Below are 16,604 nucleotides of genomic sequence, written 5' to 3'. Positions count from 1 at the left end.
ATTCTATACTAAAAGTCATACAAAGGCATTTAGAAACTCACTGCTCAAAACATACAGAATGAAACTGATGTGAAAAAGGAGAAGGTAGAGAGATGAACTCATTCTGATGGCAAATATTTCTGAGTCTGAAAGCAAAACTGAGGGAGGCAAATATACTGGGACTCCAGAAGCATTTAGAGACCCATGACCAAGAGACTGCTCCAGAAAATTTCTCCCTACCACTTAATTTCTTGAAAAGCTTCACCCACCCAAAGTTTTTGTGAAAACAAGGTATCTGTCGGAAGGCCTACAGCTGTGCAAGCCCATCTAAGCCATATACTGGAACCAAACCAGGGTCACACACCTAACCTCTCTGCAGATTTATGGAGGAGGCATGCAAGCAGCCAAGTCCCTGGAGAAGCCTAATTCACTCAACATCGCTTACTGAGTCTACTAACACAACAATAGTAAGGTATTCAACAAATCTGCAAGAGATATCACTTCCACAGAAAGCCCTGGGAATAAAAGCAAGTGGTGTCAATGCCGTTTCTCACATTTAACATAGTACAGCGGTTACAACCCTGATCAATGGGGTGACAGACCTGCACCATACACCGCCTTTAGTCACAGGAGTTTCACATCTGCTTTTCCCAGAAGGCTGTTCTAACCACTAAACTGCAAGAGAGGTTTAGAAAATACTCTTCAATCTTTTTGTTGAAGATGTACCACTATGAAGATAAGTACAAACACATTAAGGCAGATTCACAAATCCCAAGGAAACAACAGAAAAAGAACAGATGTACAAGATAAAGAAAAGTACCAGGACTGAAATCCAGTGATTTCTCAGGACTGCTTATTCTCTTTAGATTAGGAAGCCACTGCAAAAATGCAAAATTGATATCCCATATAGTTAATGATGACCAGAAGACTCCCCTGGTCCAGGTGATCATAGTATTTCAAGAAAGGTCAGCTGTTGCATCATGTTAACATACTGACTTCCATTTCTCTCCCATTCTATGTGTTTTGACCCATGTCCAAGCCTGTTTCTCATGAGAAAAGATTCTGCATACATGACTTGATAGTTTGAGTGGTTTGTTGCAACAGTACTACACACCTTGGAGCAAAGCAGATTCCTAAAGCAATGACCTAAAATAGCTTAGCGGTTTTTTTTCCTGTAAGGCCCAGTTCTCATTTATTTCTAAACAAAACGCAAAAAAAGAGAAGGTTGGCATTGGGGAAAAACGTATTTTAAAAAGGCATCTGTTCCAGAGCACTGCATGTTCAGAAGACTGATGCCAGGATTGCCTGCCTGCATCCTGCACATTTGGTACAGTAACAAAACTAATCTTTTCTACCTTCAAAGCCTCCATGCATCCTGAGGAGCTCATCTGTTAAAGAATCCAAGCAGATCAAACAGATTTAAGTGGTACCACACTGACAAACCCCCACTCCCCTCCCCCCAAACCTAACACCACACCCAAACGGAAGAAAGCAATGGGAGAATTCATTCCGCATTATCACTTGGACTTTGATAGTGGACTGCAGCAGCCTTAACCCAGCAGAAGGTTGACTCATTCTTCTCTCTTCCAGGCACTGAAGGGAGTAACCTGCATGTCAGCTACCAAGAATCTAACTGCATCTGAGACTAACAGAGCAGATGCCTTCCTTAAGCAGTGAGATGGAAGGCCTGGCTTCAACTGGAGAATGAAAAACACTCACACTAGTTAGATTTTTTTGCTTTGTGGGGGTAGAGGGGTATGAAAGGCATCTGATAAAATCCACCAGAAGAAATAGTTCAACATGATCCTCTTCTGCCCTCCAAATTATGGAAAAAAAAACCAAAACCAAAAAAACAAAACCAAAAAACCTGAACTCCTAAAGCTAAGAAAACCCCCACAACTAAACCACAAAACACCACTGTGTGACTGGTCTTCAGCAGACTTATTTCAGCAGAAGAGGGGCAAATTCTGAACCTGGAGATTTAAGACTGCTACTAGGAAAACCTATTAATACATCAAGCTCTTTTGGCAATAGAAAGTAATCCACAGACTGAAAACATACATTCCTAAAAACATGTATTTACAAGAAGCGGTATACAGATTACGACTGGTGTCACAGTTCAAAAATATACACTTGTTCAGCATTCTGCATCATTAAATACAGAGGTGGGTGAAAAAAACCCCCACCAGATTCTATTCCCCACTCATTTATAAATTCTGGGGAAAATGGTATAAACCCCAGGCATTTTGTATTCATTGTTTAGTTCTAACAAAACCAAGGAGTTTCTGAAACTTATAAATGAAATTAAAACATGGTAAAGACATTTCAAAAGAAAAGGAATTCTTGAGGAGAGAATTTATGCATTTCTAGATAGGTCTTATACAGTTCACAGCTTTTACATAAGACAAATTATTTTATTATTCCAATTATTTTATAAAATGTTCCAAGTAAGATTTCGTACAGCAGTTAAAAAGATGTTATAGCAGTGCTGGAAACTGCAACCAGATCTAATCAGATAAAGTAGGTTGATCAGTCCTGGCTTATACCCTTTACTGTAAAATTAGGAGTACTAGTACTGTATTAGGAGTAAGAGGGCAAACAATTCAAACATTCTGCTACGAAAACTTGCTAAGAATTCAGCAAACATGAATATAGGCTAGGAGTGACCTATTTGGCTATTTCTTGAAAGCATCCTTTCTTGCGATTAATCAGAAATCCAGGAGCAAAGCTCTTCTTCACAACATTCAGAGCACTTAAGTTCAGTGCCTTATCCAATTTATTTCCAGTTAAAATTAAATTGTAGTTGAGTTGAAACTCACGTGGGAATCTCAAACACTATTAATCTTTTAGTTAAGGCTACCTGTTAACCAGAACAATAATGGGAAGTCTCCAAACCATTCTATAAAGTAAGAACTGTACTTTATTTTACCACAGACCACTACCCTACACTATTACATCCTAATATTTCAAAAACGCTTTAATGTCTTCCTCATTACCCTGACTTTTGCAGAAGATAATATTTTTAATGTTTTTAAAGCTCTACCTACAAGACAAAAGTGATATTTGAAAACAAGCTAATCAACTCTAAAAACACTCCTTTTTTTTTTGTCCTTCACCTGATCTTTCACCTAGTCTAGGGCTAATCAAGACAAGAATTAAAATATTGTCACCATTGCATTTTTGAAGAGTACAGCACCCAACTAACTGAGCAAGTCCCATGACATTAATGTTGAGAAAGGATAACGTGCTCATAACACACCTTTAATTCTCTTGTCTAGACTAGGATTTAAGACAACACAGCTGCCAAAATGCACCCAACCCATTGACAAAGAAAGTGTTCAAGTTGCACTCATCACTGTAAACTGTACCTAGACTATAGTGTTTGCCTTAGTGTAGCAAAAACTGAATACTAGTCCTGTGTTGGAAACCTCTGGAAAACAAAACCAGAACAGAACAAAACAAACCCAAACCCAAAAAAAAGAGCAGAAGCAAGCTAATGAATACGAGAGCCCATAGAAGCAGATTGCTACAGTTCTTGTTACCTTAAAATCTTGATACAAGTCACTACGTGCCAGGATAATTTAGCACTGCAGTCCCAATTGCTTCCCTATTCTCTCTCAAAATGTTATCATCACATACCACCTACACAATTTACAAGGAGGAAAAAAAATTGTTTGAGCAACACTTGCAATGCTCCAGAAATTAAATAACCAGTAACCCCAGGTTTTTTCTTAGGTACAAGAAATAAAAATCTGACATTCAATTAGTAAGAAGAAAACTAGAAAAGAAATTTAATGGAAGGATTTAATGATTTTTTTTGAGAGATCTATCCACTCAGACATTTCACATTTTCATCTAAAAACTTTCAGTAGCCAAAGAATGCCTATTTTTGAAATTTCAGTCTAAAAAGCATGCCTGATAACATAAGAGCTTTAACTAAACATAATGTTACCCAGAATGTTTCATGTTTGACCAAAGAACAAGACTTGTTTCTATCCACACACTATCCAACTGAAGAACTATTTTGAAAGAAAATATTAAAGTTACTGCCAACTGTGCTGGCTATAAAAAACAGTATTTAAAGAATTACTGTCCTCTCAGCAAAACAGAAATTCAAAGGCAAAAATATCAAAAGAAATTCTAACGAGCAATGACTTTTTAAAATAAAATTTTCCAAATATTCACAATTCTGTGTCGAAACAGCCTAATGAAGAGTAAGATAGAAAACATTCAACCCCAAGCATTAATGCTATATTACTGAATGAAGTTATGAAAGCAATTAAAGTCACTGTTATATTTGGTCTTTAACACATTAAATAGCATTTTTACAACACAGACACAATCAAGCAATATTGCACAACCAAAAACAAATTTAAGAAGTCTTGCCACATACTGTTCTACTATTTGACACTTGCAGCTATCCAAAAATTATCCACACATCTCTACAACAACATAAGCTACAGCAGCAATTAAGACCCAAACCCAGAAGATGATGCTAAGGGATACAGGCATCTAAAAAAAAAAAAAAAAAAAAAAAGCACCATACTCTAGACTAGCACAATCTAAACTAAACACGCATACAAAAGGAGCTTGCCTACCTGGCTTTTTCAATAAAACTCCAAAGAACACCTAAAAAGCAGGAGGGGATAAAAATATTTATATTCAGTGTTTGTATATGAAAACTATCATGTCAGTTTACCTTACAGAGAAAAACAAGTAAGACTTGGGAAGGAATACCTATTGTATATCTGGACTGAGCTGTGGGGGTGGTAGGGAGCAGGGAAACAGCCAAAAAAACCCCCAACACATTGGAACATTCTGGTTATAAGCATTGTCTCCAGCTTTCACATTTTCCACTCAAAGAAATTCAAAGTAATATGAGTATTTCAGATTATCAAGAATGTGAGAGTGGGAGAGTGTAGGGGGGAAGAGTCAAGAGAAATCTGCAAGTATGTAATTAAATTCAAAAGTTACTACGGGAAAACATTAAAGGTTATATGTTCTGAAGATGCATGAGCACCTTGAAATATCTGAGTTTAAGCCAAACAACTTTAAAATAATCTTCTATAGCTTAAGATTGCACACTGACAGAGACATTTTTTAGAGGATTGTCTGTGTATGACTTGTAGGGACCTATAATTAGTTCATTAATTTCAAATTAAAACGAAGGTAGATTCACACACACACACACACAAAAAAAATTCAACTCTATACAATGCTTCTTTTGGTCTCTAAAGTTACTTTAAAAACATGAGAGCACAAATCTGAGTTTTACTCTATTACAGACACTTTCCATAGGACAGTCTATGTATCAGTTCCCCAATAAAACACAAGAGATGGCCAGACAGCTGAAGGTTCTGATATTATATACAGAGAATTAGGTATGACTGACTACTTGTGTCTACCACTCCTTTATATCTCTACAGATGTTAAAGTATTTGCATTTTGTTCTTATAAATTGATGAGGTTGCCCCCTGATAAACAGCTATCCACAGGTGTCCCTTAACCAAGAAAAAAAGAAAGGAAAAAGGGAGACCAGTAGAGTTCTTCTATTGTACCTCAACATGCAGAAATGTTTGTTGAGATTCAGAGTCTGTTAATCTGTTCTTCCAATGAAGTCCTAAATTCCACCTGATGAGTGCACAAGAATGGCTTGCAGCTTTTTACCTTACTCTGCCTTTTTTTACCTAAAAATGAGAACTCAAAACAATCCACTACATTAAGATTATTGCAAGAAAAAGAACTCTTGCTAAAAAAGACATAAGGATTTCAGTCTGTGCTTATTTCTGCCATCTCTACACAGCTAGCACCTATGAAAATCCCTAGACATTTTGTCAAGCTTTGCATACAGTACACGTCAGAAGAAACAGGATTTTCCATATTTCACTTCTACTAAACACTTCAGTGTTTCTTCCTGAAAGGCTGAAGCCGTGTTTTTCATTGAAGGTGTTACACCAGTGTTCATGAAGAATTCTCTAATTACCTTTCAAAAGTAGAAAAAATACTTTCTTAAAATAAGAATGCAACATACATGGAATTTCAGACAACTGAAAAATTCAACCTTGTTTAAAGAGTAAATAAAACCCATACTTTGATTTCATAGTACTTGGAAAGCAATATTTTCAACTAGACTTTTGAGCAATTTGTAATTTCAAATATAGTTTTCCAGACTTAATCACCATTAAGTCGCTAAATACATCAATTATTATTGACTGAAGATGCTGATTTCACAATTAATAAATTTCAATAATTACATCTCTTATATGTTTTAAATTACTACACAGAATCCCTAGACTGGGAGGCAGATTTTCATCCTGATCATAAACCACAGCCACAAAGAACATTCTCAACTCAAAGACATATTTCCGTGATATTTCATAGAAATATATAATTTAGTCTGCATTTTCAGCCAATCTAAATAAAATAAATTTTCTGGTCTTTTTCTTCCAGAGAAAAAGCATTATATTAATGAAAAAGCGTTTTTTTCACTACTTGGAATAAAATAGCACTTTTGAAAAATACTTTAAGTAGGCTCTGTTAGTCTCTAAAACATGAACACAACACTCCTGTACTTAAAGTATAGGTCAGACATCTAGAGAAATTACTGCAAGTGAAGAACTCTGGATTAACTCTGAGTTTATTCTTATTTCTAGGCTCTAGTTTTCTGCTTGAATAGAAATAATGATACTTTCCTATTTCATGGGGTCCAACTGAAAAAAAACCCTATAAAAATGCCTGTAGTACAGATTGAGAAATTAAATTACTGAAGGGCTAAGCAAGCACCTAGAACTGATATCCAGTGAGTTTTAAACATACCTTCATAATAGAAAAACACTGGCAGTCACATTAAAAATTAAAATTCAGTATTTGACAAATACCAGCAGATTCTCTTTAGAGAGCTGTCTAATCACACAACAAATAAACACAAAAACGTTAGAAGTCACCCAACTCCTTTTTCCACAAAAATAAAATTTACACTACTTAATCTGCATACTCACTAATTACTTCTACACCTCGACATCCAGCTGGGGGGGTACCACTTCCAATCTGTTCTTTTGACTGCTTCTCTTCTGCCTTCAGTGCAGACCTTCGCTGGCATGGGCCCACTCATCCAATTTAGCCCTGCTCTCACAAATAAAAGGTTTCTCCAGAAAACAGCTCATTCTGAAATTATGGTGAGTTCTGTCTGCAGCATAAAAAAGAAAGTTCTTTGCTGCCAAGCCTGTAAATCCAAGTAAGAAGGCCCCAGAGCTGCAGCACCTACCAATGCACAGGTAACATCCTTTGTGTATGACCTCACCAGGAGGCAGTAAAGCAGCAGTTGATTCTCTTTATCCTTCTTGAAGACAGCAAGTAAGTAGTCTTCAAAGCTACCTTATGTACACTCCATCTTCCCAACAGTACAAACCCTCAGCATATGCAAGAATCAAGAAACAAGGCTTAATGGATATACTTGGCACAAGCAAGGTCCAGAAACTAGTACTAGGTGCCCAAACAGGGGTTGGATCAAAGCATTTCAGATGAAGCACGTGGAGAAAGAAGAATGGCAGCTGTGATTTTGTACCACCATGATCCTTCATCTAATTCTGGCAGCACTCTGTGCTGCAGACAACTCCAGCCCAGAGTACAGCGAGCACTTCTGAAAGCTTTTCCTCCTCCTCCTCTGTCTAGGCAGAGCTGCTGGGGGTGCACCTATCCACTCAGAACTGGCAGGCTCCCTTCTGGAGGTAAAGCACCTGGACTCTCTCTTAGAAAGATCTAAACAATTTTTTTTTTTTTTTTACTTTGAAAAGAGGAGTACTGTTTACATTTACAACATTTCCCAGGAAAGAATTTTAATTACCTGTTTAAAAGCCGTGGAGACGTCCCCCATTCTTGACAAAGCTGTGCACCACGACTGAAAGGGATGCAAGGCCTACACACACTCGTCAAGGAAGCTAAACTTCATCGTTTTGCCATTAGGGGAGTTCTCTGCAAGCTGGCAGAGCTGGATTTAAGACTAAGCCTATTTATGCACTAATATTAAATAGCCATTTAATGAGAACAGAAACTAGAGTGGCAAGAGTGATCGCAATGTCTTCTAACCACTAAGCTTCAGAGTAAAGTGAGGGTCCACTTGTTTCCTCTCCTTCATTCATGAACATGTCATTCATTCCTCTAAGGTCACTCAGCTTCATCAGGTGGTGCGAAAGAGTCGCTCAGCTTCACTGGCCTGGTATGTGGTGCTTAGATCAGGGAAGCAGAAGACTCAAGTGTGCATCTCTTAACCCAAAGAGGGAATTTCAACTGGCTTTTCTGCTTCTTGGGAGAGTAATTAAAACTACTCTCTAATTATGGTATAACACAGGGATTCATTAATCCAAAAATAAAATAAAATAGCAAGGACAATATGTAAAATGCAGAGATAACTACCAGTTAGAGACTCGGCCAATAGGTTTTCAGGTGCAACTAAAGTTCAGGGGTTTTTATAACATGGTTTTGTATCAATATAAACATAGTGTTGTCATTTTCAGGTACATGTTATCCAAAATCCCTGAGTAAATAGTACTATGATTAATCGACTTGCCTTTCTGCAACTGTAAATTATAATTGAGAAGTCCTTGTACAGATGCATATTGTATCTGTAAATATGCATTTTTCAGGTTCAACTGGTAAAAAGGATGCAAGCTTAAGTCTACAGCACATTAGGTCTTACACTGCCTGTGAACTTAAGTTCCAAAACATAACACCCCCACCACAACCCACAAACATAAGATCGGGGAAGTTAACAAATAAAAATCTGGTACCCTTGCTGAAGCTACATCCTTTTAATGCACCATATTCCTTTCAACTCAATTAAAATTATCTGGGCTTATTAAAATTTTCAGGATTTCAGCTGCATTTAGATTACTTTGCATAAATGTATGCACAAACTATCTGACCAAAAGCCCAAAGCTGAAGTCTTGCAGTAAAAGAGCTGGCAGATGAAAAGTAAGAGCAGCATTTAGACCCACTCTCAGCAATGCTGAGTCAATGTAACTATGGAAGTACAAGTTGCTTTCTATTCTGCTTCACCTATCTACAGCTCGTCAGCTGGCGTTTGAATGCAGATGCTCCAGCGCAAGGTACAAAGCAAGCTGCAAAAGCCACAGATATAAATTCAGAGGCTAAATTAATTTATAGTGATGATTAAATACGAGAAAACCAAAAGCATTTATTAATGAATAAAGTCTACCCAAATTACTTAAAGAAAAAAATGTTTTTCTGTAAGGTATGTGTGAATGATAAGGATGGAAGGATACCGAAAATGCGTTTTTCATAATAAGTTCAAAATAACTCCATTACATTGGTCTCTAGAAATCTCCCCTGAAAAAGTCAGGACACACATTAAGAAACACCCACTACGAAAAACTTGCAAGTCTTTAAAAATAGCAGCGCTTCGCCTCCTCCCTCCCCTTTCCCCTACTCACCCTCCTCCCCAATTTCAAAATACATCTTCCCCAGGCCTTGGTCTGGAATGGCAGTTTCTGTGAACAGACCATACCCGACCATATGATTAGCCATTATTATTATCATCACCTTTTATGCTCTACTCTACATTAAGATGCAAATCCAACAGATGTGGTCCAACTAAGTTATTTACAAGGGCTTCCCTTTCAGATGTCCAAGCCAAAGCTACAACCAGTTCTGCCATATAATTACAGCCTCTCTCCACGGGCAGTAACAGACCTCTGTCTGTGATGATCTGGCCAGCGGCATTTTCTCATCTACGCTCTGGTTCAAACGGTTGCTATGATTTCAAATGGTGCATCTACCCTTATTTTAGCGCGACTGGCTGCATTTCAGCCGCCGACATCTGACTGATTGATGCACATCTAAACAACGCAGCGATTATAAAAACAAACTGGCAGTAGGCACCGGTGCTTCACCACCGTGGGCTAGTTCCTAATAGAGTGGCTGGCAACGAGACCGTGGGAAATTTAAGAGAAACACCAGCATACATGAGGCCTAACACTCACAGCCGTCACTTCCACCGAGAAAGAGTGTGGCGTCCTGCACTTTTAAGAGTGGGAAGTTAATGGAAATACCTATGCAGGTATCTGAACAGGCAGATCTCTCGTCTGCCGCACGAAAGCATCCAGGTGCTTCCCCTGCACATCGGCCACAGCACGTCCACCAAGAAAGTGCACTCGAGGGCTGGCTGACCCGATGCAACACTGGGGGAACTGCTTTTCTGCCCCCACGGTTCCAGCCTCTGGCCCGATTCTCCACCGTATTCCATAAGGGAGCACCCCAAAGTCCCCGCACACGCGACTGGGGGGAGGGCGAGCGGCGGAAACCACCGGAGCCCCGGGCCCCTACCCCCGCTCCTCCACCCCCGGCCGGCGCCCGCCCACAGGGAGCCCGGGGCTGCGGGCGCGGCACCGGAGGGGGCGGCGGGATAGGGGGGGGGGGGGGTGAATGTCCTGCCGCCCGGGGGAGGGAGGCGGGCGAGGGAAGGGAGCCGCGGGGCAGGCACCTGAGCGGGCGTGGGCAGCCCCCAGGCCGGAGATCCGGGCACCGGGGCGGGGGAGGAGGGCACGAAGGGGGGGGGCGGGAGGCCCGCAGGCCCCGGCGGGGCGGGCCGGGCCGCAGGTGGGCGTCGGGCGCGGCCGCCGGAGGAGCGGCCGCCGGGCAAGTCACCTCTTGACGCGGATGATCTGGTCGCGCATGGGTCGGATGTCCTGGAAGCTCTGCTGGTTGACCAGGCTGTAGACGAGGATGAAGCCCTGCCCGTTCTTGATGTAGAGGTCCCGCATGGAGGCGAACTGCTCAGTGCCCGCCGTGTCCAGGATCTCCAGGACGGAAGGGGAGGCGTCCACCTCGATCTCCTTGCGGTAGAAGTCCTCGATGGTGGGGTCGTACTTCTCGATGAAGGTGCCGGTCACGAACTGCACCGTGAGCGCCGACTTCCCCACCCCGCCCGAGCCCAGCACCACCACCTTGTACTCGCGCATCCTCCCGCCAGCGCGGACCGCCCGCCCGACCCGCACCTGCCGACGGCCCCTCCTCACCCCCCCGCCATCGGCCGCCCCGCCCTGAGCCCGCCGCCGCAGCCGCCTCCGCTCCGCTCCCCGCCCGGCGGATGCTCCCGGCCGCCGCGGCAGCTCCTGGGCGGCGCTGCCGGCGGCGGGGCCGCGCTCACGGGCTGCGGCGCGGCCGGGGTGGGGCAGCGGCCCCGCCTCCTCCTTCCCGTGTCGCCACGGCAACAGCCAACGGGGCGGGACGGGGGAAGAAAGAGCGGGAGGAGGAGGAGGAGGAGGAGGAGGAGGAGGAGGAGGAGGGCGGGCACTGCCCCGTCACGTGGTGCACCCCCCCCTTCCTGCCCCGGGCGCGGCGGCCGCACGTGATGCCGGCGGGCGGTGGCGGCGCTGCTGCTGCTGCTGTCGCCCGTGTCCCCTCCCGTGCCGTCGCTCTCCTGGCGCCGTCGCCCGGGAGACACAGCGTTCCCCAGCCCCGCTCCCCGGGCCGGCTCGGCCGCCGCGCGCGCCGCTCCAAGCGGGAAGGGCCAGCCGGCGGTCACGCGCGGGGGCGGGACGAGCCAATGGGAGCGGGGCCCGGGGCTCCCGCGGTTCCGCTTCCCGGGCTGCGGGGCGGCGGCTCCGGCGCGGTAAGTTCGTGCCGCTGCGAACCCGCCGGCTCTCCGCAGGCCGGAGCTGCCCGCGGCCCCGAGTGAGTCGCGCTCCTGGGTGTACAAGTCAGTGCGATCCATCACATCCATGGCAGTGATTCGGCGCGCGTTGGATGCTTGTGGACGCACTGCGGTCTGGGCTGTGCCTGCAAGGGGGCGGCCGGAGGTGTTTGTTGCCAGTGGGTGCCTGCCTTCTCGGCCCCTTCGGACAGAGAGAGGGCCAGAAAAGGTGGTGGTACAGTTTGGAAAAAGTGGTCCATCAAAACAGTAAGGAAAATGAAGATGATTGATGAGATGGAATTCACAGTTCCTCATAGGAATCGGTATCACTCCGGAAAGATGCTCACACCTGTATGCTTCTCTTTGTGCTATGAGACAGACTCCTTAACACTTCTTTTTTCTTTTTTTTCTCAAACATAATTGGTTGGAATTATTTGATACAGGGAGTAAAGACTTTGTTTCCATTAGAGGGTTAAAGGTCAGCCAGAGCCCTTCGTCTGCTGTTCAGATGCTTTCCGAAAGCTGTCGGAAAAGGAGCCCACTCCTGGAGCTGCATTTCTTGTGCTGTTCTTCCCACTGCATTGTCATGTCTTCGTCTGAAGTAAGGCCCAAGGCCTGCTTTAAGTCCAGTTCTGCTTCCTTGTTGGCTTGTTTCCATGTTTCCAAACCTAACAGTGGCAGAGGCATTAAGGGCTTTTTGGAGCACATTTCTCCTGTCCAAGTCTTTTGGTTAAATGGTTGCCATGTGCAATATTTTAAGCTTTCCAGTGTTTTGCTTGGGCATTCTATTTGGCTTTTCTGTGTGTTTTTGATTTGTTTGTTTGTTTTGTTGTTTTTTTTTTTTTAATTGCAAAGCTTCAAAACAAATTTATCTTAGTGGGATGGCGATAGCTTTGGTATGTTGAGAAGAAATATTTGCTGGCTTCTTGCAATTCCCATGTCCAAAGCTGCCGAAGCAAACCGGAAACCACACGTTTGAGTGATTTAAATAGATCAGTACCAAAGAGGTAGACAATTTTTTACGGGACTGTCAGAATTCATTTGTAAATGTTGCAGAGGCTGGTCAGTCTACTCAGAACTGAGTAATAGTTTCAACAAATAATCTAATTTCTGTTGGTGACTTGAGACCTTCAAGTATTAGAAATGAGCCTGTAAGAACATGTAATATCACAAAATGCAAGATACTGCATGTACAGATTAATAACTATTTGTAGTGTGAATCCAGGAACCCAGCAGAGTAATGGGAAAATACCTGGGTTTATTAGTCAATGATGAAAGGAAGCTGCCAATTTAATGTGGTTGTGAAAAAACTCAGTGTGACAGTGGTGTGCACACAGTCAAGCTTCTGGGTGACTGGTGAGACATTACTGTGTCCAGTTCTGATAAATCATGTCCAGGAAAGAGGAATTTGTACAGAAATACTTCCAGGAGGGTTACTGGAGATGAACAAAGCTTATCTACAAGAGTACACTGGGAATATTTGTTTGATTAACATGGGAAAAGCAAATACAGGGGAGGGTTATGAGTAACCAGTAAGGCAGGGTGGAGTCAAGCTCAAGCGAGTAGGCCTTTGAGCTAATGAGCAACACTGATGGAAGAGCACAGATCTAAACTGATTATAACCTAGATAGAAAACTAAGCCCTGTCTCAGTGCAGTGAGGGTTTCATCTTCCATGAAGAACAGTGAAAATGGACTTATCTAACAGGCTTTAAAATGTGTTGTGCCTCAGAATAGGAAGATTATGTGTAATTATACAAAATAGATTTAAGTGATCAATGTTGGAGGGAGGAGTTTTGGGCCTCCCTGACTCATCCTGAGACCAGAGCAACCTCCTGATGTTCGGCAGAAAAAAGCTGTTCTCAGAAAGAAAGCTGTCAGCTGCTGGTTCATGATGAGGAGGGTGGGAAGGCAACCATTCAGAAAGCGGTGACAGGAGTGCTCCCACTGAGGAGATTTACACCAGGTGTTCAGTCTCTTAGATTTGATGGGCAGCAAAATGTTATTTTACTTAATAGTGTATGCAGAGACCTGAGGAATGTAGAAACTGGAAATACAGAGGAATGGTGTATATACAGTATGGAGGATGCAAAAGAAAATGTAGGATGGTCAACTGGAGGAGGTGCTGGATGCTGTGAATGGGTGACTGTTCCCAAGGATCTCGGCATTGCTGTTGTGAGGCTGAACATCTTGTCATTGCCCTGTTTTTCTTGCCTTCATTTTTGATTGTGATTCATCTGGATGAGAACAACAACAACATTGAAAATTCACCTAATAAGTGCTGGAGGCTCAGCCCTAAAAACAAATGCAGTATCAGTTATATGGAGTTATTTATAGTGAGGCGGAGAACATGGGGTCATTTAGGTGCTGCCAGTCTTTTTTTAATGCATGCTACTTATACTTCTGCTATTCTTTACTGAAGAACGGGAGAAAAAAAAAAGATAGTAAATTGCAGGGAAAGAGAAACTTCCTGCCACAAGAGATTGAATTGAGCAAGGCTTGCCAGGCAGATATCTCAGCCCATAGCATGCCTTCCCAGCATGACTTCCTTTGTAGCTTCTCACAGGAGACTCCAGAGTCATCTAGTGCCCCTGTGCTGTACAGCTGGGCTTTTGCCGGCTTCCTAGGATTTAGAAACTTCAGTTTTATTGCTCACTTCTCAAGTCTTTTTATATCTTGTATCAAGCTGTCTTATTTCAAGCTTCAGTGGCCTGCGGCTTACTGCACTATTTTATGGAAGCCTGGAGTTTCTCAATAAATATTGAATTTTTATCTTGTGCAGAAACCAACACACTGGTTTGTAATTTTTTTGCTAGCTATTGTAGCCTCTGACTATGCGTTAGGGTACGTATTTAAAAGAGGAAAATAGCCTCTAATACCTGTTTCCATTCCAAAGCCAGGGTTTGCCAATTCTTTGCTACTAACAGTATCAGTTGCAAGATGTGAAGTGTAGCAGTATGAAAAAAGGGGGAATCTGTAGTTCCCTCCCTCTGAGAGCTGATGATGGTCTTCTGACCCTGAAGCACAAGAAAATGTGTGAGACAAAGCCTGTCTGTGCTACAAACTCTTCTGGTGTACATTTGTTTTCCATGGTCAAGTGTTCTTTCAAGTGCGTATTAGTAGAAGAACATGATTTCCTGTCCTTGCTTACCATCATGTCTTTACATTCAGGCTGTCAATGCAGTTCTGTCATGGATTTCTCCTAGCCATATGTCATTACAATATTCAGGAAGCATTAAGGATTGAGATTTTGCTTAGTCTTTAATATTTCTCGCTAGATTAATTATCTTAGTACTGTCTATAAAGTTGGTATCAAATTGAGGATGCAACTAGCTGTAGTGAAAAGTGACTGACTTGGCTTACCCTATCGTTAGCATTTTCAGGTGATCACACTAGTAATTTCCCTTTCATACTGGCAGTAAAGTTGTCCTTTTTTTTTTACCAAGTGCAAAATTGTAGATGTTTGACACCTTTGTTCATGCTTTCTAGGTGAGAGCAGAAACGATCTGAGTGTACTTGTGAAGGCAAAGGAGGTTGGACTTCCTCCGTCATGTCTGGCAGCAGTCGGGTGGCAGCTCGGATTGCCCAAGAGCCCATCAGTGACAGCCAGCACCATTTCCAGCCTGATGGAGGGAGTAGGATTTGGGATTTAACTTACCACACTGGAAGAGCATCTTACAGAAGCAAGGTTTCATTAACTTCACTGCTTGCAGGCCAGTTTGGGTTTAGCAGGGGTTTTTTGTTTTGTTCTTAAGCACATCTAAGCCCTTCTTTTGGAAGGTATGGTGAGTGTGCTTTAGTTTTGCAGGGGTGAAGCCTCATGTGAGCTCTGAGTGAGGTGACTTTTGTGTCTGTGTCAAGCCTCACTGAAGTCAGGGGTGCTCTGTGCCAAGATGAGATAGCAGCTCTCTACAGACCTCACTGTAAGGTAGAGTCGAAATCTACGGTGATGAATTACAGTCATCATTACATGTCTGCATTGGCTGGGGCCAACAGCTCCCTACATGCAGGGATTCATTCCTGTGTGCTGTCCTGGGCTCAGCACCCTAGGCTGGTAAATTAGGCTGATCTGTCCAGTGTAGCAAGTGTGATGATCATCAGTATTGCTATGCTTTAGTTCTGGTACCTGGTTTTGGGAAGACAATTCACAAAGCTGAGGTAAGCACTAGGAAATTCTTGGCAAAAGTGAGGCTTTAGCACTTGGATTCCCAGCAGCCAAGCATGCTGAGTGGGGAGATTTTAAACCAGATGATTGGGAATGTTCTTTGGTCAACTCTTTTCTCCTCAGTTTTAATTGCTTATAGCCTTCACTTAAGCATATTTAGAGTCAGAGCACCAAAATCTGAAGTGATCTCTTGCACTTCCTGTGATCCATAGGGGTGAAAGCAGAGCCAGCTCTGTTAGCTCCCTGATTCTGCCCAGACCCACACTGCCTTTCTCCCTCTGACACCTGTCCTGGCCCATTTCAGCTCACTGAATTTGTAGAAAGTGAATCCAGACTATAAATACAAATTGTTTTATAATTGCTAGCTGCCAGGGGCTCAGCCATGAAAGAGGAACAGAGTTAACACCATCCTCAACTTAAAACAGTTTAACCCCCCATCTATTGATTCCCAAGAGACTGGTTTGTGTTGTGAAGGAAAACAAACGAGATTACATTCCAGCAGAACGAGATTCAATTAATGTATTTTACCTTACAACTAGAGAGGACAACAAGTGTGAACACAATTACTGTGGCTCCACCAGTAGATACTCATTAAATTGCTGTACCTGCCACTTTCAATTGTGTGATCCAGTCCCCAGGGTTTGGGCTCTTCTGTTTTTTTACAGTTTGAAAGAAATGGAGACAATAGGAGTAGACATACCAAAGTCTTCTCTCAGTCATAATTTAATTTTCTAACCAGAAAGGAGCATTAAGGTGGCTTCAGTCCCATGGGTTTATTTCAAAATTTGATAGGTCTGCAGATCCCCACAGCT

At 42.8% G+C, this 16,604-nt stretch overlaps 1 protein-coding gene across 1 annotated transcript in view; it reads right to left on the bottom strand.

The window, feature by feature from the left end:
- RAP2A (RAP2A, member of RAS oncogene family) overlaps window positions 1–10,984 on the bottom strand; it is a 31,052-nt gene extending 20,068 nt beyond the window's left edge. The window contains exon 1 of the mRNA XM_048295814.1: window positions 10,642–10,984. Coding sequence (XP_048151771.1) covers window positions 10,642–10,955 — 314 coding nt within the window. The 5' untranslated portion in view covers window positions 10,956–10,984. The remainder of the gene's footprint in view (window positions 1–10,641) is intronic.
- Window positions 10,985–16,604: the final 5,620 nt, after the last annotated feature.

This window comes from Corvus hawaiiensis, chromosome 2 (genome assembly GCF_020740725.1).
Source record: "Corvus hawaiiensis isolate bCorHaw1 chromosome 2, bCorHaw1.pri.cur, whole genome shotgun sequence".
Classification (NCBI taxonomy): domain Eukaryota; kingdom Metazoa; phylum Chordata; class Aves; order Passeriformes; family Corvidae; genus Corvus; species Corvus hawaiiensis.
The sequence above is the reverse complement of the archived record's forward strand: the minus strand, read 5'-3'. Positions and strand labels throughout refer to the sequence as shown.